General features: G+C 37.5%; 2 protein-coding genes and 1 long non-coding RNA gene across 3 annotated transcripts; all 3 read right to left on the bottom strand.

Moving 5' to 3' along the window:
- Nucleotides 1-1008: 1008 nt before the first annotated feature.
- Nucleotides 1009-6737, bottom strand: LOC110940163 (preprotein translocase subunit SECY, chloroplastic). Its single transcript, XM_022181724.2, has 8 exons — nt 6477-6737; nt 4732-4889; nt 3609-3994; nt 2502-2801; nt 2323-2412; nt 1715-1838; nt 1453-1616; nt 1009-1357 (listed from the first exon to the last, which is right to left on the bottom strand). The coding sequence occupies exons 1-8, from the start codon at nt 6641-6643 to the stop codon at nt 1124-1126; spliced, it is 1623 nt and encodes a 540-aa protein (XP_022037416.1). The 5' UTR covers nt 6644-6737; the 3' UTR covers nt 1009-1123.
- Nucleotides 6738-8645: 1908 nt separating this feature from the next.
- LOC110940162 (cyclic nucleotide-gated ion channel 17) lies at nt 8646-14036 on the bottom strand. Its single transcript, XM_022181723.2, has 6 exons — nt 13805-14036; nt 12865-13408; nt 12580-12792; nt 11571-11872; nt 9992-10103; nt 8646-9887 (listed from the first exon to the last, which is right to left on the bottom strand). Exons 1-6 carry the CDS (start codon nt 13831-13833, stop codon nt 8880-8882), a joined length of 2208 nt encoding a protein of 735 aa, XP_022037415.1. The 5' UTR covers nt 13834-14036; the 3' UTR covers nt 8646-8879.
- A 3200-nt stretch (nt 14037-17236) lies between these two features.
- Nucleotides 17237-17686, bottom strand: LOC110938633. The gene is made up of 2 exons (XR_002591545.2): nt 17534-17686; nt 17237-17418 (listed from the first exon to the last, which is right to left on the bottom strand). It is a non-coding gene; the product is annotated as an uncharacterized LOC110938633 (long non-coding RNA).
- Nucleotides 17687-21907: the final 4221 nt, after the last annotated feature.

The following is a 21907-nucleotide window of genomic DNA, read 5'->3' as shown; positions in this document are numbered from 1 at the left end:
TTTCGGTTAGAAATGTAAAATTTCCTATTTTTCATCCGAAAATTTTAAAATTATATAGGATCCCCCCCCCCCCCTAATCATTTTGCCTAAATATTTATACAATATATAAATTGGGTCCCATGACTTTCCGCCCCCTCGGAACTTTTGGTCAAGCTCCGCCACTGGTGATGAGATACGAATGTTCATGAAAACGAACATGTCGAGCGACATATAGACGTTCAAAGTGGAGATTAAAACACCGGTAGCCATGATGAGCGTACTATAACCAAGGAAGACACATGGAAGAGACCCAAAATCCATTTTATGTTTGTTGTAGGGACAGAGATATTGATAGCATCGACACCCGAATACCCATAAGAACGAGAAAGCGGGTGGATGATGGAAAATTTGTTCAAAGGGTGAAATGTTAGTTTTTTTCTGGAGGGCATACAGTGAATCGGATAAACAGCCGTGTCGAAGGCAAAGTGCCAAAACCATTGTGGAACATGAGATTGGGCTAGTAAGGTAAGACCTGTTTCAAATCGTCGCTCAACAAAACCATTTTGTTCACTCGTATGTTGACACGAGAGGTGGGGAATGATGCAAAGTATCCGCAAAGTTAGGGGAAGGTTGTCTTGTCCTCAAGGTATTGGGATCCCAGTTGGGGCACTGTGAGGGAACATGGCCAATACCGCACCTATTACATGTTCCATAAACATTATTCTGGTTAGAAGCCCAAGAAAATTGTCTACGATTACCTCCTCCTTGGCAACGATTGTTGTAGCTGCCTCGACCACGTGTGTTGCCAGAACGATTGCTGGAGCCCCTGGTACAGTTGTAACTGGACCAATTTGTGTAGCCGCTATAAAAACAAATATAACAGGTCTACCCATGTTGATACTTTTCTTTTAAAAATGACCTTTTTAAACCCGATCCCGTTATGACCCTAACCAAATATATACTTTTCTAAAACAACAGTTTCGACCCAAACCCAACTTTACCCAATACTTACCTAACCCAACACAACCCTTTCGACATGCTTACTTAAAATATAACACATCACAAATAAATACAATGGCTAATCACAAACTACACAAATATCGTGTTCAAAATTACAAAAACTATTGTGAGTTATGTTTCAAGTTTAAAAGGTTGTATCTTTGTCAATCTCATAGAACTCGATGTTCTTGTACTTCTGAGAAATAATCTCCGCTTGAACTTTTCTCGCGGTGTCGGTAGCACAACCTACCAGAATCAAAACCGATGTACCCGCAAATCCCCTGAAAGCAGTCAAGTGTGTCGTTTGTTCCACAACTGCGGGCCCAGCTGCAAGAATCGCCAAAAACACCGACCCTAAAACTGATATCCTACTCAGAACCTGGATCACAAAAAAAAAAAAAAAAAAATGTTAGCTCTTTGAAAATTTGTATTTGACCACAAACGACATGTTTGACCGTGAGAATCGGACATTACCGTTCTGATGAAAGCCGCTGTGCTTTTCCCGGGTCGGACCAGAGGGATGGAGGCGCCTTGGCGCTTCAACTGTTCGCTGACATCATCAGGGTCCAGTTGTAGAAAAGTGTAGTAATAATTAAAGAAACCTATCAATAAGATGTTTGTTGGGAGATAAAAAGCACCTACAAAATTACAAATTATAGTTAGATTAACACAAAATATGGCCCGAGTGTTGGTAAAATAATGTTTTTGTTGATCTTGATCGTATACGTATTCTTACCGCCGGGGTTCAAGCTGACTGCAGCATTTTTCAGCACGTTTAAACCGGTAAAGCGTGCCAGAGTGGCAGGAAGAGCTAATGATGACGTGGAAAATATAATTGGCATCACTCCCGAACTGTTAACCTAGCAAAATTACACTCAAAATCTTCAATAAACATAGCCAGGCAGAAGTAATGGTTTTTTAGAATATAATTATTTGTGTCGAAGAAACCCGAACAGATGTAAAATTGCGTAACCTAAATACGACCCGCATAACCGGTTTATTTAAACGACTCAAATAGGTTAGCGGGTTGTAAACACGTTAAAGAGGTTGGAGGGTTGTAATAAATGGGTTAAACAGGTCGTAAACGGGTTGGCACATCGACCTGTTTAGTTAAATAAGTTAAACAAGTCAACCCAAACGCGACATGTTTAATTAAATGAGTTAAACAGGTCAACCCAAACACAACCCGTTTATTTAAACATGTTAAACAAGCCAAGCCAAACATGACCCGTTTATTAAACGGGTTAGATATGATATGACAACCCAAAACCTGACTATTTTCGGGTCGTGTCAGGATTTACCACCCTAGTAAATAAATAATAATAAATATACAATGATACAAACCTTAAAGGGCAAATAAGCAGATTTCTGAAGCCCCCCTGTTCTACTACTGTATCTTGAAGCATAGTTAAGCGGAATTTTTCTTTCGGCTTCCTGAAAAGATTGTTTAACATGTTCTTTACTTCACTGCCAAATCAGTATCATTTAATAATACGTAACAAAGGGTAAATTGGTAATTTTACCTGAACGTAGACGATGCTAAGAACTAGCAGGACGAAGGATAAAACGATGGCAGCTAAGCCCAGATAGTTACCATCTTGAAAAGCCTCCGCAACCGTTCTACCAAATGACGCTGGTAAATATGAGATGATGCTTGTGAAAATAAGTAGTGAAGTACCGTTTCCGAGTTTTAAATCTGTAATTCTTTCCCCAATAAATGTTGTAAAAACCGATCCAAGTGTTAGTAAAATAACAGATGATAACACCCATTGAGTGCTGAAATCGTCGACGTATGGACGGAGAAACAGTGCTTGACCAATTGCCTGCTCATCAGGAAAATTAAACAAATGTTAACGAAGTTTGTGTTATCAAGAAATATTACTTGTTTTTCCCGTGAAATTGAAATGTAAAAATTTGTTATAAAGGGGAATTTTGTGATAAAGTAACTAACTTTTGTCAAATTTCTATATCGGGTGACCAAGTTTTTATACTCCAGAAAAAAAATCTTAGCAAAAATTTTTGATTTAAAGTAGTCTTGAATGAAACGTAACAAAAGGTCAACATTGTTTTTTTTTTTTAAGTTTTGGGGTTTTTTTATCAAACCATTGAAAGTTGAGGGCTTTTATTAAAAGTTTTAAGTGTTTAATCAGATTTATTAAAAAGGAATAACAAATATTAGATTTGGTCCACAACTTTTCAAAAGTACACAGATGGTCCCTGAGGTTTGCACTTTGTAACGCATGTAGTCCCCAGATTTTTCCAAAAGTACATGGATGGTCCTTGTGGTTTGCACTTTGTAACCAAAATGACACGGATGGTCCCTGTGGTTTCCAAAAGTACACGGGACTAAATGCGTTACAAAATGCAAACCACAGGGACCATCCGTGTACTTTTGGAAAGCTAGGGACTAAATCCAAAATTTTGACAAACTATAAGGACCATCCGTGTACTTTACTATCTAAAATATAAATTTGACCAAGGGTCATAATTACCTTTGTTATGCGACTAACAACCCTATTATAAATACTAACCATTGACACTATAAGAGTGGAGAAATGGATAATAGTTGTAGTTTTTTTTTTTTTTATAAATTTACGTTTGATATTTATAGTAAAGAAAAATCATTTTACCTGCACAACAGCAAAGCCAACAGAAGCATATCGAGTATATTGAAGAATTTTCTTTCGACCCGCTTCACCTTCTCGTTTTTGAAGTTCTTGTAACTTTGGATAAATTTGTGTAAGAAGTTGAAACACGATTGAAGCGTTAATAAACGGGACTATACCAAGGGAACATATCCCTAAACGACCGATTCCTCCACCGGAAAATGTATCCAAAGTAGATAAAATACTGTTTTGATCCAAATTTCCGATAAATGCATCTCTATTCACCCCACCGAGTGGTATGTATATTCCAAGTCTAGATAAAGCCAAGTACCCTAAAAGTTTGAGAAATTTTCCGGGTAATGGGCCTTTGAAAAAGTCCCCGAAATCAATCGATGTGTCCTCTATTGAAGCTGATCACAATTAAAGAGAAAAAAAAAATCACAATGGGGAATATTAATATAAAGTGGCTTTTTTTAGTTTAGAACATAAACATAGGATCAATTTACAGGTGACAATTTTGACCCATTTACTTATGTATGGGTTGATTCGTGTATGTTTTATCTTTAAAAGATCTAACATGAAAAATAAATAAATAATAGTAATGAAGAAAAGCTTTTTTTTTTGATAAATAATTAATTATATATATGAACTGGCCGAGTTACATCAATATCGCAGGTAAGCGAGCAACAAGCTGCGCCGCTACCCCTTTCTGAATAGCAAACCCTAGCCTATTAAAGACAAACCCCTGCCCCCCTATTGATGAGCAACTGCTGTGCACAACCTTTTGGACCCTAGTCAACAAACAGATAGCTTCTGGAGCTAGGGAGCCAAAGGAAACAGGTTGATAGTATAGCCTATAGTGCAACTTTTACGCATTAAAGTTTAAACATACTAAATTATTTTATTTGAAAACTCGGTTTATTACTGAAATATTACAAATTTGCAAGTGGTCATTGTTCTTCCAATATACAAGATATACGTTATACTTTGCATTGATAAGCATTTTTTATCCGGCACAACTGTCAGGCACCATTGTTCTTGCAAAGTGTAGTACTTTATTTATTTATTTATTATTTTTTCAAAAAAGATGCAACAAAAGTAAATCATTTTCAAAAGTATAGGAAAAGTTGATAGATCAAAGCCACACCTGCAACTCCTTTAGCTGAGGGAGTTTTATCATTTCTTGTGCTTGAAGTGCTCTCAAATGTCTCTGAAAACAAGCCTAAAACGCTTTCCCAAGCGGAACTTAGACCCGATAATTTACCTGAATTGATTCCTAGTGGATCAAAATTAGAGCTCTCACAGCTGGAAAAGAAATGAAATTAAAAAAAAAAATTGTCAAAATACTGCAAAGCAACAGAAGTACCGTTTGAAGTTTAATGGAAATACAAATAGTCTATTTTAAACAAGAATATATTCTTATTTACGGGCCATATACATAACGTTGGCATGTCAGAATGGAATACATGAACAAGGAAATACAACATTGTTGGTAGTTGGTACACTAATAAAGAAACGTTAACGATAATAATTATGGAGCTCAGTTTGCATTAATATTGTTGTTAGTGAAGTTTATAATATCAAGGAGATAATAACTACTAGTAGGGGTGTTCATCAGTTTATCAGATGAAAAGAAAAAGAAAAAAAAACAATTCAGATTCGGTTAAAAACCAAACCAAACACTGAATTTGTCATTCGGATCAGCTGTTTCGGTTACAGTTCGGTTTTCGGTTTTTATTTGGTTTCGGTTTTTTCTGAACACCCCTACAAACTAGGACTAACTTAATAACTTCCAAATGGACTTAAAGTTCACGATGTTAAGTTAATAGTAGATCCACAACTTCAACTAACAACTAAAGTGGGACAGGGCGTCGCAAAAAAAATGGAAAACAAAATATTAAGCGAAGACGGATGAGAAGATAAACATTCGAAAACAACAAATGAACAGAATTTCCACACTTGAAAGCTTTCATCTTTTAGCTATTTTTGTATCAAATTTTGAAACCATTAATCAAAATCTTGTTATCCCATGATTTGTAAAGGATTAAAGACCCTATTCCAAATATCAAACTCTTCGAATAAGGGACTGTTTGGCAACATCTGAATGGTTAAGTGCTGAACCAGTAAGAGGTCTGAACCATTAAGTGCTGAACCAGTAAGAAGTCTGAACCGTTAAGAGCATGTATAATGCTTAACCGTTCAGAGGCAAATGTCTGACCAATTCAGATTAGAGGTCTTAACCATTCAGACTCTGTATAAATCTTAACCATTCAGAGGCAAATGTCTAAACCATTCAGACATCTGTTCATGAAACAAACAGTCTGAACCATTAAGTGTTGAACCAGTAAGAGGTCTGAACCATTAAGAGCCTCATTAGCCTCATTAAGAGGTAAACAAACAGCCATGGGCGGTTCTTAGAAGAGCTATGGTAGGGCCACGGCCCGGGCAAGTTTTTCGGCCATAGTGCTAATTTTCCGCATTTCGATCGAAATTTTTTATATATACTATGTTTGGCCCGGGCTTGCCCGGGTTTTTTTTAGTGCCCATGTCTCTTGGCCCTGGCATGTTCAACGGGCAAGATCCGCCACTGCAAACAGCCCCTAACACAACTAATGGTCTCAAACTATCCATAACTCACAACTAGTAAAACCAATAGCCAAAACACTTAAACACTAAATTCCCAACAAATCTTGCAACAAGAAGATAATAATCAAGAATACCCACTTCCCAATCAAACAAAACTTTCAATAATAACAATCAACAACATCGACCCATTTGCCCAATTAGCTTCTAATCATCAACAGCACCCCCAAATTCCCATCAAAATTGGATTTTTTTTCAACACCCATTTGCAAAAGATGAATAAAGATTCAAATTGGATGAGAAATTTACCTGGTGGATGAAGATAATGATAAGTTGGGCTTCCGATTGACGGAAAGTGTGGCTCTGCAAAGGGATGAATTGTGTCGAATGCTTCTGTGAAGTGATGTGCGAGATTGCTTTGGTAAAGTGCAACGAAGAGACCATGAAGATGCAATTTCTCTTCCTGTTATCAACATTATCTTAACTCTCGTTATCTTTTATCTGGGTTCATTCATACGGTTGCTAGTTAGGATTTTGTTATTGGGGACTTTATTTGAGGCCAGAGAATATTTGAGGTCCGATTTTTATAAAGAGAAAGTTCGGTGGTGTTTTAGTATAAAGTATAAACCCACATAAATTTTAAAAACTAATCTCATACTTGTTCGGGGTTTGGTTGGTAAAAGGTGACCCTATAACCAAACCATTTAAAATTCTGGTTAGTTGGGTTCGTGTTATTTGGGTTAGTTCAGGTCAGGTTGTTCGATTTTCAGGTTTAGAAGTCATATGAAAATAAATGTTTTTCTTTTTTTATAAAATATCATCAGGATGCATATTGTTACGAAAAAATATCATCAAAATCCAAAATTATTTAACGGTATGATATTATAATGTTCACATTTCCAAATCTTAATGTTCCAAATACTAGATAAATCACATCTATAAATAAAGACAATAAATGTTCGGTTTTTTTTTTCAGGTTTCATGTTTTGGGTTTTTCGGGTCATGTTTTTGGGTTTTGGCCGGGAAAAATTGACCCGATAACCGATCCATAGAAGGTTCGGGTTGGTCGGGTTTGGGCTATTCGGGTTCGAATGACTTTGAGTTCGAGCCAGGTTTCAGATAAAAATGAACAACCCTACCTATCGGGCTTCGTGTATACCCATCCCGGGTGTTTCCGGTATACCCGTTGAGCTCGGATCCCTAATATGTTATGCTTTAAGTGATGGTAAAGTAACAAAAAATTGGATAATTTCTTGTATCTCCTCTAAACTTGTAAAATTACATATTCAATCAAAACATAAGTTAGTATCCACAAGTTTTCATGTCTAGTTTGTTATTGGTTTAATAGGGTTGAGTCTTTTAATCTTGTCCTTTTTCCTGAATTTAAATATGTTTATCCAGGGTTTACATGCCACCCTTTTACCACAGCATTGTGCAAAGATCGCATTGAGCTTCACGGTGTGTTGATTGTTTTGTAGGATCGACATAGCTGATCATCAAGTTCAGAAGAAGATTAACCTTATTTGGACGAGACACAAACCATAAGCTATTCCCAGGATTAACTAACTGGGTGTTTATTCAAAGGTGGTCAAGTTTCGTCTTATGTTGTCGATCTCGTCTTTTTAAGATATTGTTTTTCTTTCATCTTGTAAATCTAGTTACCGATATAGTCTAATGGTGTGGAAAAAGTCTAGAAATAATCACTTTAGCAAAGAATTTATACCTTATGATTATAGTCTATAATAAAGACCTCGTAAAGTCCCTTTCCATCAAGACGACAGACTGTAATAAAGACCTCGTAAAGTCGCTTTCCATCAAGACGTCTTTCTTTCCAAACATTAGCACTACCAAGATTGCATCCTTTTGTTAAAACATCTTGTAATCACTATAGCAAAAACTTATCTTGTAATCAAAACTTATTTTATGACATGTATACCGGGTATATCAAATCCCAAAATATGGCTAATTTCGTTATTTTTTCAAAGTAACTAGTGGTATCAAAACCGATGCGTTGCGTAGGTAGATTCCCATGTTACGCGATAGGAATTTGATTGGTATCGCTTCATCTCGCTATGTTACAGTAATATGACCAAAAGAATATCAACTTATGATCTACATCGATTGAAAACAATTGTTTGGTAGGAATCGGTTCGGTTCGTCAGGGTATCACCACGATACCGGCATGCATTCATATAACATATATAAAAAAAACAAAACGAACACTCTATTTTGAATGCAACTCTACCCTCAACAAAATTTACAACGAAACGCCTGAAAAAATTAAGCAAAGTTACGAATTGAGTTTTTTTTAATTATACAGCGTATATAAAAAAGTTGTCACGTGGCAACTTCTTAATGGGCCAACCGCCACCACGTGACAACTTCTTAATGGTCTATCACTATTCATTAGGTTGGTTTATTAATATAAAATAAAATAAAATAAAATAAACCTCTACTCATGACCAAATCAAACCAACCAACCAAAGAACCCAATATTTAAATATAGATATAAATATAAAACCTACTAGTGTTTCCAACATTTGTAAATACAGCATCAAACTTGATCAGGGTTGCATCAGCCACAACCCAAAAAAACTACAATTTTAAAATCTAAACCAAAATCTATGTAAATTCAAATTCAGCTCACCAAGTTGTGGTGGATGTGTCATGGCAACTATATATGTATCCTCTTGTTGACCCCATAAAAGTCAACTAATTGATATCAGGGTCAACAGAAAAGTCAGGTTCATCAGGCTTCTGCAACTTAGGCATCCCACCTCCACTTTTAAGCCTCTGAGCAATTCCTCTTCTTGTGTTTGCCGCAAATCTCGACGCCAATATCGTCACCCCGAGGTTTGACTTCACCTGGGCCGTTGGATCATGATCTTGACTATGACCTTGTTCATGTTCATGTTCATGTTCTTGATCATCTTCTTCAGCTTGTTCTTCATCCTGTTCTTGTTCATCGTCGTGACTAACGAACGACTCCATCGTTGACAAATACCTCGCCATCGTTCTTCGTTTATGTCGTCTCCAAGCGGCCTGTATAAAGCAAGCAGCCCATGTTCTCCAATGATGCGAATAGTGCCGAAAAGTATGCTGCAGTTTCTTGCTATGAAGTCTTCGGAACTGATTCGCGACAAATTTCAAATCTTCGGCACGTAACGCAAAAGCTTCGACTTCCGTCAGTGATCTAACGGTTCGAGTTGACGATGGTAAGTTAACCGTTGACTTTGGATGTAACGCCCATGCTAAAAGCTCTTCACCGCAAAAGTCACCGGGCCTCATTATTATAGAATTAAAAAATCCCGTTCGACCCCCGTTCGTTGTGGAACTCTCGAGCCTACCTCTGATTATGAAAAACATTTCCGTCACAGGGTCTCCTTCACGAACCATGTAAGCACCTTCCGTGCTTAAAGAAGAAACCAAACGTTCGCATATTGCGTCTAGCAACTGATCATCCATTTGTGAGAAGAACGGGACCCGCCTAACAAGATCCAAGCACAGGTGACGTTGGATATCGCGACGGAGATCCGCGGGTAACCCATGAAGGATCGCTTCTTCGTGGACCCCGCGAGTTGCGACCCATTTGTATTGTACGAAACGTCGAACGCGTTTTCTTAAATCTTCGGGGAGTTGACGGTGTCTCATCCATTCCTCGGTGTCTCGTCTTCTAAGCCTCCATTCTTCGAGTCTCATTGTTAATGATTGCAGGTAAGTCTACACATGTATTTAAAGATGTGATATAAAAGATTTAATAAATTTATATGATAATAAAAGCTTTATTTATTTAGTTAAAGTGATAATGAAGTATTTTAACATACCTGCATGTTGCCAATCAAGTGAGCAAACAAAACGAGACCGACAATGGCAATTAGTATGGCAAACGTTGTCTCCCCTATAAACGTGCTTGTTGACAAATTTTGCCCGTATGAACTGAAAAACAACATAAGATTGAAAATTTGGAATGTATAACAAAAAGTATGAACAAAACTTTTACATATTGACATCAATATTGTTGATACTTATTTTACATTTAACCTAACAAAAAAATAAAATAACATTAAATCAACAATTAGTTTGGGTAGAAAATAAAATCTAAATCATAGTTGTCAATAGCAAATAGCAGTAGTAGTAGAAAATTTAATAAAATATTTTACATGTATATTTTATCAAAATATGATATTTTTACATGTATATTTCATCTAAATACGCTTCTTTTTTCAATCGTGAAAAAAAAAACCCTAATAGGCACGCTATTTATATTTATAAAAAAATACAAAAAAGTCGCTATTTGTTGTTAAACACCCTATATAGCGACAAATGGGCGCATCGCCATGTAGAGCCTATAGCCGGTATTGACAACTATAATCTAAATAGACATTTTATTTTATCCAACCAAATCTCAATTTACAATGTTATTTTATTATGTGGTAAACTTAAAAATAAAGTAAATATTCATATTATTTCAACGAAACAAAGACAATTATCACATCTTTTTGATGATGTAACATGTCAAAAGTAATACATAATTTATAGTGATATGATTCTAAATTTCTAATAAAATATGATAAATGTAAGTAATAAGAGATGTAAAAGGAAATTATCTAATAAATGAAAGAGGTGTAAATAACTATATTTATAAAAATAAAACTTAAAATTAATATCAATATATTGTTTAGCAAGGAGAAGCAAAAATGTTGTTGCAGCACTTGACAAGGCCAGCCTGACATGTGTGAAGACTTACTAAGCAATATAAATGTTGTAAATCTTGAGATTTACGTTTATTGTGCTATCTACTATTTCCACAAACCGTGAAAACGATATATATAAAAGACTTGGAATACATGTAACTCTAAAGCTCCTTGCACCATCCCCGCTTATTCTCACTATGGGTATGTTTGGCAAAAGTAGCTGGTGGCTGAAAGCTGGTAGCTGGTGGCTGGAAGCTGGTAGCTAGTAGTTGTAGCTTTTTAGATATATTTGGTGTTTGGTAGAGTAGCTGGAGCTTTTAATAAATTGTATAAAATGACCAAAATGGACATAACTAAAAATTTAGAAAGTTGGTGCATTAAAAAGTTCCTTATTTTTAGAGGTTAAAATAGTCATTTTTCCCTAAAAGCTTGTAGCTCCTTCTAAACGCTACTAGTAGTAGCGTTTAACCAAAAGCTTCAAGCTCCTAACCTAAAAGCTTAAAGCTCCTTCAACCAAACAAGACTTTTTTATTGAGTAGGAGCTTTTCTTAAAAGCTTAAAGCTAGAAGCTCCTAAAAGCTCTTAAAAGCTCCATGCCAAACGTACCCTATGTTTGCTCCAATTCTCTAATATTATTTTGTTCTAATATGGTCAATGGTGCATGCCCACCAAAAATATACAATCTAATAACTTGGAAGAGACGACACACCTTAGTTGTTGTAATCCCCACCACAAACAATAGAAGTATTTGTGAAAGAAACTCGAGGATATCACATTCTTCTGCACCGCACTTTCGAATATTCCGTATTTGAAATTGTAAGGCGAGCTATTATCATCAGCGGTACACTTCTTGAATGCAGTTGTAACATTCGCCCAGTTTTGGCGATCGATATGATTGATGGTGCTGCAATCGAGAAAGCTAGATTTACAAAGCTTTTCGGTTTTGCATATAGATTTCCAGCACGACATGTGTCGATCAATTGATAGCAAATACCAAGCTGCACCCAATACCTAATTACCAAAAACAAACATGTTATAAATGAGGAAACCAAGAAATGGAATTTGTTATCATTGATAAAAGTGAAGCTCGGGCTTTCAACCCATTTAAGAAAAAGGGTCTAAAAGGGGGAACGGGTCAAAGATGTTGGAAGTTTTCCAAAGTCTATTTTTATCTTATACAGTCTCCTAAATCGTTTTATTCACAACATAAGATTATGATTATAGTAGTAATATCGTTTTTGTAATCATAACGAGGGTTGCAGATGAACCAAACGTTCAGCGAGCAGTTCAAGAACCATTTGGCGGGAAATTCGTTTGTTAAATGAACGAACACGAACAAGGAATTTCCTTCATTTAGTTAAATGAACAAACATGAACAGAGGCCATGTTCGTGAACGTTCGGTAATGTGTTCGTATGTGTTCAATAGTTCATTAGTGACTTTAGTTTTTATATTTTATAATTTACTTTAAAATCCCAACTAATAAAATACTTAATAAGCATCACATGAACACTTGTTTGTGTTCGTTTGTTTCCATTTGTGTTCATGAGCGTTCATTTGCATTTATTGCCTAAAATTAACAAACGAACACACAAGAACATTTTCTTAACAAACGAACACGAATATACAATCTCGCTCGGTAAGTGTTTATGAACAATTTGTGAACACATATATTTAGAAATAAAAAATGGCATGGTTTAGGGTTTAGGATGCACATACATGACTAGCTATCATATACAACATTAAGTTATATGCAGCCCCCGCCCAAGCGGTTTTTGTTACAACTCCTGTCGCTTTCACCAGTTCCGAACTTAACGGAAAAATCAGATATAATCTTGGAATATATTGTAACAAAACAATTAACGCGAGTGCATTGTTATTGTGATTGGCCCGTGAGCTCCTAGTTGCAGGTATCACAAACCATATAACAATCTGCAAAATCATATAAAATTATGAATGAACTAACATAACAAAAATAAATAAATAAAGTTTTTTATAAAGTACCTGAGGGAGCGGAAGTGTTGCAATTAGATCAACGAAGAAATCGGTTCTAATATACCTTCTCGAAATCTTCTTAGGATCCATAACAAGCTCACCCCGCCCAAAAACGCGTGAGCTAGGGGCAACATACGCCGTTCTGAATTTAATCACAACATGTAACAAGTAGAACAAATCCGCTAACGTGCGAAAAGCGGTCACGGTTATCCTCAAATTCAAGTCCGTTTTAACACACCATGAATCTTGATCTACTCTCACACCAGGTAAGTAAAAATACAGCGGGTCTATAAATAGCGCCACCAAGCACGAAACAATGAACACGCGGTTCCACTGCAATACAATTTCACTACCCGGGTCAAGTATCCGTTTCTGCCACGGTTCATGATCCTCAGGGAACAGGTTACAAGTTCCTTGTTTAGAGTTAGTGGGCCCATTGTGTTTTCCCTTAGCTGGTAACCCGAAATTGTACCCAGACGCCGACTTTTCAAGGTGTAACGGCTCGGTTCTTCCCCACACGAAATCGCTCTTTTGCTTGCCGTCAGCATAGAACCTGAAAATACAATTGTGAAGTATGATAACTGATGCTATCAGTTACACTCTTGCAGCATCTGTTTATACAAAAAGGGTTGATGGATTCCCACAAATCAAACATCTGTTCTTCCTAACATTCATGTGAACAAATTACTAAATTTGCTAAATTCTTTTGTAGCTAGGCATAAAAACAAACACTTGGCAGGCACCCAACCATTTTCATATTAAACCAAACACAAACAACAAATTTTCACACCCAACACCTTCTCATTCTATAAAAACAAACAAAAACACAAAATCCCACAACCAAAAATCAAAACTTGAACAACACCCACTTCAATTTCTCATCAATTTAACCAAAATTCAACGGAAATATGAAAAATAAACCCAAGAAAAACCCTAGATCAACACTAACCTGACAAGCTTCTCCTTGTTTACATCCATGAAAGCTCACAGATTGGTGAAGATTGTACGTTGATAACACACTCAAAGGCGATCAATACATACATACATACATGTATCGACACAAAATAGTTGACAAAGAAACCCTAAAAGCTCACAAACTTGTGGGTTTTGAGGGGAAATTAAAGCAGAAAAATAAAAAAGAGTGAAAGTGAATCAATGAGAACACACCGCAATTATTGGGTAATTGGATTGTTTGTTAAAAAAAAGTATATATCAGGGGAATATTGCATTAGGGTATTATTTATATTAAATATTATTATTATAACTATTTTTTTAACGGCCCACTAAATCACTATTATTATTAAGTATCGTGAGATGCCCTCAATCGAGCAAATGCATCCCCTCTTTCATAACGGTCAGAGTTGGATGCATACCCGAGCCACCAAGCCACCAGTTCCGGGAAAAACCCGCTGCCCGAAGGCTCACTGCGGTAAAACCCGGTTCGGCTCGGTTTCGAACTGGCGACCTCCAGAGAGGCTTAGTTCTAAACTTCATTGACACCACCAATGTCCTTCAAAGTGATGCTAGTGGGAGTTGAACTTGGGACCTCAAGGAGAGAAACCAAGTGACTAACCACTAGACCAACTTGTCAGTACATTATTATAACTATTAATAATAACTAGTATTACTATTAAGTCCCCGCGTTGCGGCGGGGGCGTAAAACCGTGACAAATAACATAATGCCACACCACCGCTAACGACTATCAACACTGAAGTTGCAACGTGTTAATGCGAAGAATTAGACCGAAACGTAAAACATAGAAAATAATAATTAAATCGATTTAGGACCCCGCACGTTGCGACAAACCTGTCAAACGGGAAAAAACAGACAATATAAAAAGTTGAACCACACACGAACCATTGCGTCATGTTAACTTGCAAAATTTAGAGTGTGGCGTAAAACAAAACGTAAAAACATCGAATTATACACGTAAGTTGCGCCTGCAAAATTTAGAGCGTAGCGTAAAACAAAACGTAAAAGCGTCGCACTGATGTGCGTGAAGTGTGTTATATTTTTTATGAGTATTTAAGCCCCTTTTTACACTTTTAGCCAAGTTTTAAATTTATAAAACACGATATTTAGTAACACTAAACACACATATGGGCAAGTGCACCCATCGTGGACGTAGTATAGTGTTGGTAAGATACCGAGGTCGTCCAAGGACACAAGAGCTTTTAGTACCGGTTTATCCTCAACGTCTAATCAAATCAAAAGGTTAGAAAAATGTTTAAACTAAGAAAAATAAAAACTAACTAAATGCTGAAAATAAAAATAAAATAAAAACAGATAGACAAGATGAATCACTTGGATCCGACACGTGTATTAGTATAACCTTTGATTATTTTCGCACTTTTGCACTTGTTTAAGAGATTATCTTAGTTATTGTAGTAGGCCCCTCTTTTGAAGGCGACGTTACCCTCAACCCAGTAGTTTGAGTCAGCAAGGATACAATCCTAAAGGGTCGGATTATTGAAAGATAATGAATTAAGTTATTAATGCAAATTGTGGTAGGCCCCGCTTTTGGCGGTGACGTTACCCTCGGCTAAGTAGTCTGAGTCAGCAGGGATACAGTCCTAAATAGCCGGGTTATAGTATTAATAGTAGTTAGCTTATGAGGGGGTCAAAGAGTTTGGATCCCCGCCATCCAATACCTATGGGTATTGAAGGAGATCCTACTAAAATTGACCCAGGTCCCAAGCAGGACCTCTAAACGCTGAACAAGGGCAAGACCCTTACCAAACCGTTCCCTTAACCCCCGACCAGGTAGCCAACATACCTCCATATAGACCGTGGAGATATGAATGGTGAAAATCTTTTATTTTATATAGACAGTAAAATAATGCCAAGACACCACGGACAAACGATAAGGAAAGATCACCTTCAACATAAGTAACTAGTTATTAAAGTCATTAATACAAAACCAAATAAAAAGTGCAAAAGATTAAAAATAAAAAGTATTATACTAAACACTTGTCTTCACCAAGTGATGTAAGAGACTTAGGCAAACATGGCCTTGATTGTCAAGAACTCTTACGATCAATCTTGGATCCCGAGACGACTCACACACTCTACGATGGACAATGGATGATGGTGGTGGATGATGGTGTTATGGTGGTGGTGGGTGGTGGATGAAGTGTGAGAGAGGTGGTGTGCCAAGGGATGAGAGAGAATGAAACCAAGCTCCTCTATTTATAGGCTGAACAGAAGGCTGGACACGGCCCCGTGTCCGCTGGACACGGCCCCGTGCCCGTCTGACATTCTCTCTCTTCATTAATTGTAATTCGCAATTACAATTAATGCGCCTGCTGTACTTTCACCACGCCCCCGTGCCCGCTGGACACGGCCCCGTGGTGGGCAATGGAAGCTTCTACTGGTTTGTCTTTTCTGCTGCTTCCTGGGCACGCCCCCGTGTTCGCTGGACACGGGGCGTGTTCAGACTCTGTTTCTTCTCCTTTGCTTTGGGAGGTGCCGTTGAGGGTCCGGGCAGTCTACTTTTGTTCCTTTTCTTGTATTTATGGTAGAATTAGTTGTCTTTTTGCTTCTTTTGTGATTTTGAGCTCATTTCATCCTGAAAATACAAAAGGAAGACAAAAACACTCTTTTTCCAACATTAGTACTTAAAAATGGTTAGTTTTATGCCTTAATTGATGTGATTTATATGTTGCATTTTACACACATCACGCACCATAGTAAGTTGCGCTGTGTTAACTCGTAAAATTTAGAATGAAACCTAAAATGAAAATTTTGAGAAGTATATAAAATATAGGGGACCAAAGTTGAAAGTAAAAAAATTGTGAGGTTAAAATAAAAAAAAAATGAAAACTTTTGGGTTGAAAGTAAAAAAAAAAAACAAGGAGTTTTGGGTTAAAAGTATAATATCAATTTTTTTTTTTTTTTGAAAATCCCCCGAAACATGGGGTACGACACCTCTATGCACTAATATGTTGCTAATCTATAATATGTTAATATATTAATTTATAATATGTTAATTGCCAGTGAGCTTTAACTTAATAAACAAGGAATAAAGATTTGGGTTAAAGATCACAGGTTTAAGTTTGAATTTGATTTCAACCGGGTTCTATCGTAGTGGATTTTTAGTTAGTAGGTTTTTCTCGAAACCAAAAATGATGGGCTTAAGCTATCTAGCGATGTTTGCGATCGCAAACGTAAAGGTTATCTTTTGTTATCGGGTTACCTCTGGTAACCAGACTTTTATTCGTTAAAAAACAAAACTATTAATAATAATTTTAATATTGTTATTATTATTGATTAACATAAGAGTTAATTGCCCGGATAGTCCTTGTGGTTTGGCATTTTTTTTCACGTATAGTCCCCACATTTTCAAAATAGCATGTTTGCTCCCTGTGGTTTAACAAATTGTTACTCGTATAGTCCATACGCTAGACGGGGTTAACTTTAGGTGTTAAGTGGGTGTGAAATGACCAAAATGCCCTTACTAATAAATAAAACATAAAAAACCCACCCCCGCCTCCTTCTCTCTTTCTTTCTCTCTGCTTCTTGCCCTGGAACACCATGAACGGCCATAGCCACCACCTGCTAACCTTCAAACACACACAAGAAATAAGGGGTCACCGGAAAATCGCCATTACAACAACCTGTGTAATTTCTAGTAATTTCTGCCACTTAACGCAGGATTAAAGATCTGAGTGGGTGTACCTGTACTTTTCACATTCTGAGGAATTCTAAGAGAACCTTCATCTCCTAGCCCTGTCTCACGAGTAACAATTTCACCATCCATTGACTTGGTCATGGAATCCCCCTGAATAGGCATCTCATATTTGTCTTCCGCAGAGACCCAACCCTCCTCAAAAACACTGTAACACCTCGAAATTTTGTGTCCAATGATGTGTTAACACGTGTCATTTGTTTACACGTGGCATCTATAATAAATAAAGGACTAATTTTGACAAACCTTGAAAGTATATAAATTCGAGGGTTATAAATGTCAACAAGGGTGAATATACTGTATAGTATCCCTAAATAATGCTTAAACCTTCAAACGAATAAATTATAGATCGTACAAAACTAAAACGCGGAAGAAAGTGAGAGATTACAAACTACAGGGGTTAACTGTGTCAACATGTTTAATAATACCTCTGAGTGACCCTTTAACGTTCCAAAGACTTTGTAACGGTGTTATACCCTCACTAAAATAATATATATGAATTTTGCGAAGTTTCGATATGAAACGAGAAAGTTACGATCGAATTCGTAGAAGAAGGGTTAAAAGCGTAAACAGTGAAAGTTAAGGCTTTCCAATATAATTAATAAATAACCGGGGACTTAATAAAGCGGGTAATTAACCCGAGGCCCCTATCGGTAAATAACCGAGGGCCAAACCGCAAAGTTACCCCTTCAAAACCGAAAGGTCAGGCGAATCATTACGAAAGATTTCGCTATTAATGGCCAGATTCTGTAATAATTACAAAAAGATTTAAAAATCCTGAAAATATAACCTTAGGCGACCCGCGTGAAGTTTCAACATAAGTTGAGGCGGGCCGCGAGCCTCCCTTATAACTCGCCTGATTTCTTAACTTTAGGCGACCCGCGTTAAAAAGCATGGGATCTCCCATGCGGGCCGCGTAAAGTGCCCAGATGCAGAAACCTTGTAACTACTTGGCTTTTGGCACTTTTGAACGATCATTTGATCAATTATGGCAGCATGGGTGCCCCCTACTCGACCCATACACCCCTAGGACACATGCCATTCATCCCATTTCAGTTGTAGAGTGATGTGGAGTGATCTTGAGCTTGGTCTTTGGCTATAAATAGCAAGGCATATGTTCATAAGTTCACCACAACACAAACACTCTCATCTGATTATTTCTAAGGCATACAAGTCTTCTTCTCTGCTATATATTCAAGCCTTAGCTTCTGTAAGTTACTTTGATCATTCATACTTCAGTTTTTGCTTAGTTCTTAGCTAAAAACTCAACCGTCGTAACTAACGGTTGTCATTGCCATGTCTTGCAAATGATTCAGTCTTATGACGAATCAAAGATGGTTATGAGTTGGTATTTATGTGGGTATTAAACCTCTAAAATGGTTCCCCCTGATCACCACTCTAACTATGTCAATTATCGAGTCAAACGTGCGGTTAAAAAGTCAACAGAAAGCTATTTTAGCGATTTAAGCATAATCTGTAATGTATATGTTATGGAACCTGTTTTGATAATCATAAAACATGATAATAAGTATATAAACTTGTTTGCGCTCGTTTGAATCGATCATTTACTATATAGAACCGGTTCGGAGCCGAAAGTCGCAAAAGTTTGACTTTTGCTTTGACTTCAGTTCTGACCCGTTTTAGTGAGGTATAAATATACCTTAGGACTCTCTTAGGACCAGGTCACATGTTGGTATAAACCTCTGTGGTCGGTTCATGAGTTATCCGAGTCTTTAGCGCATTTCCGTCATTCGCCTAAAAGTTGACCGTAACGGCCTTTTGAAATTAAAACGAGTATTTCGGACACGTGAACGGACTAAAACCTTGCTTATTAAAATATAAGCATGTCCCTAAAGTTTCACGTCAATCCGAGGTCTAGAATGAGAGTTATGCTAAAAGGCGCACTTTTAAGAAAGTTTTGTAATTAACGGCGCAATTAGCATAACGCTCATCTAACCCAAGTTTTCGTCACCAAAACTTTTACCCACTGTGGTAAAATAATATTTTGGGAATTTTAAAGATTTTTAATAATTTTTACCTTGCTCATAACCTGCGGTTATGGCTACGGTTCGGTAAATACCGAATATGCCCTTTTTGGCCAAAACGGGAGTTCTACAAGGTCTTTTGACCCGATTCCAATTGCCACTGGTTTTAAATAATAAATAAAGTGTTTTAAGCTTTATAAGCTGTTCGGGAAACTCAGATTTCCTGTAGAACTCGAAAAGCCTTTTTTTAAAGTCTTTAAAATGACCGAAAAGCCCCTTCGGGGCATAATATAAACTTAAACTCGTTACGGGCATTACGGAAGGTATCCTACTGATGCCAAAATACTTTTAAGGCATATTGACTTAGGAAATAAGCGTACGACTCTTATGGTTAACCGTTTCGCCTATTTGCGCACACGGTACGGCTCATGGAACTAGTTTTCGTGCAATAGCCGATACGGGTCAAATTATATTATTTGAACCCCAAAAATCCAGAGTATGAACTATAAACCCATACGAAACAAGTCCCTGAACTTGTTGGGTCCAAATCATACTCCATTCACGGTTTTCGCTTTTCCGTGCGAATTAACCATATCTATATATCGGAATCAACCGGTTTAAGCTACGGCTAATACAAGGACCGTTAGGATTCTAAGAGGTTAATTAAAACCTTCGTTCCAGATTAGGAGCCCCAGTAAAAGCTATCGGTGACTTGATCTTAATTAAGGATTAATACTTGCAAAGGTAAATACTTTTGACTTATTTCCCCTATATGGGCTTGGGTTACGGTATATTAATACCGCTTGATTGAGCATTATATAATTCCATCGCTTAGGTGGTTAATTGATTAAATATGATCGGCTCATTTAAACAGTTTTGTTGCTTATAAGCCTTTGGGGGGTTTAATGACCGTTGTCCCGGATATCCTTGGCATCATTTTACGAAATGGCCACGACCATCGACATCCCGGTGTAGGCGTACACCCGGTATAAAGTGTCGACATTAAAACTAAAAGACGTAGCCGTTGGTTTCTGTACTACGGTTTTACGCAAACGTGGTGTGTCTATAAATCTTTAACCCGGCACGACCCGGGCTACTGAACGCATAAAAGAACATGTAAAACGTTCACAAGATCATTATGAATTTTCCCAAGTTATAAAAGAGTTTGTGCCTTGTGCATTCAAATCAATTTTTAATAAACATTTTCAAATGTGTCAGTTGAATGTATTTACCAGCGTAAACTGACGTATTTTCCCCAAAAAGATTAAGTGCAGGTACCTAAACGTAATTGGCTGGTATTAGCTCCCTAGCGTCGGGATAAGCCTCGCAAGCTTGATTGCAGTATCTAATGGAACAATACTTTACCTTTATTTACGATCCACTGTGGATATTCAACTCTGTAATACATTGATATTATGATCAGAGGTTGAAATTTATATATTTATCTTATGCTTCCGCTGTGCATTAAATAATTGTGTGGTTTGACTATATTGTTGCCAACATCGTCACGGTAATCCCCCACCGGGCCCACCGGTGAGACACGTGGAAATCGGGGTGTGACAGGTTGGTATCAGAGCCAACATTGAGTGAATTAAACACAATAGGCATTGTGTTTAATCTCAGTGACACAATTGCACATACTTGAGTCTAGATAAGAACTTAGGACAAATTCGGATTGATACTCCTTTTTGTCTTTATTTTCGATTTGATTTTTAATAAGTTTTGGAGCAGGAAAATGCCACCTGTTATATTCCGAGGAAGAGGAAGGGGACGAAGAGGCCGAGGAGAAATCGTGACACATCACGATCAAGAAGCTGGACCATCTGGTACAAGACATCCTTCGATGACAAGGAGCGAAGAGCCACAACGAAGAAGAGATCTTTACGAACCAGCGAGGCATTCCACTTCGCACAGCTCAACGCCATCCTACCGGCACTCCTTTGGGCCAGATTCAGAAAATAATCCCAACAACCCACAACCTTCCTTCATACCTCTACAACGTTCGGTATCGCACCGAAACTACGACGACCCTAGTCCATACTACGTAGCTCAGTTTAATCCGGCTGACTACATACAGGAACCTTCAGGTTTTGTTCCACTAGGGCCACAAGACCATTTTTCTGAAGATCCCATGGAGGAAGATGAGGATCCAACTGAACCAGCTCGTGGTACGCCCACGCATCCGATAGAAGTATCGGATGGATCTTCATATCATGGTCCACAGTATCAAGGCCCAGACAGCTTTATGGCCTTGTTTGACCGACATGAGTGGTACAACACACCATCTCATCAGACACAACAACCGAGACATCCACAGGATCCCTCTGAGGATTCACGCTTTGAGGCAGTTACGCCACCACCTCCGCCACCGGCACAACC

Source organism: Helianthus annuus, chromosome 5, assembly GCF_002127325.2.
Source record: "Helianthus annuus cultivar XRQ/B chromosome 5, HanXRQr2.0-SUNRISE, whole genome shotgun sequence".
NCBI classification, from domain to species: Eukaryota; Viridiplantae; Streptophyta; class Magnoliopsida; order Asterales; family Asteraceae; genus Helianthus; species Helianthus annuus.
This window is presented reverse-complemented; position numbering and strand designations above follow the sequence as displayed.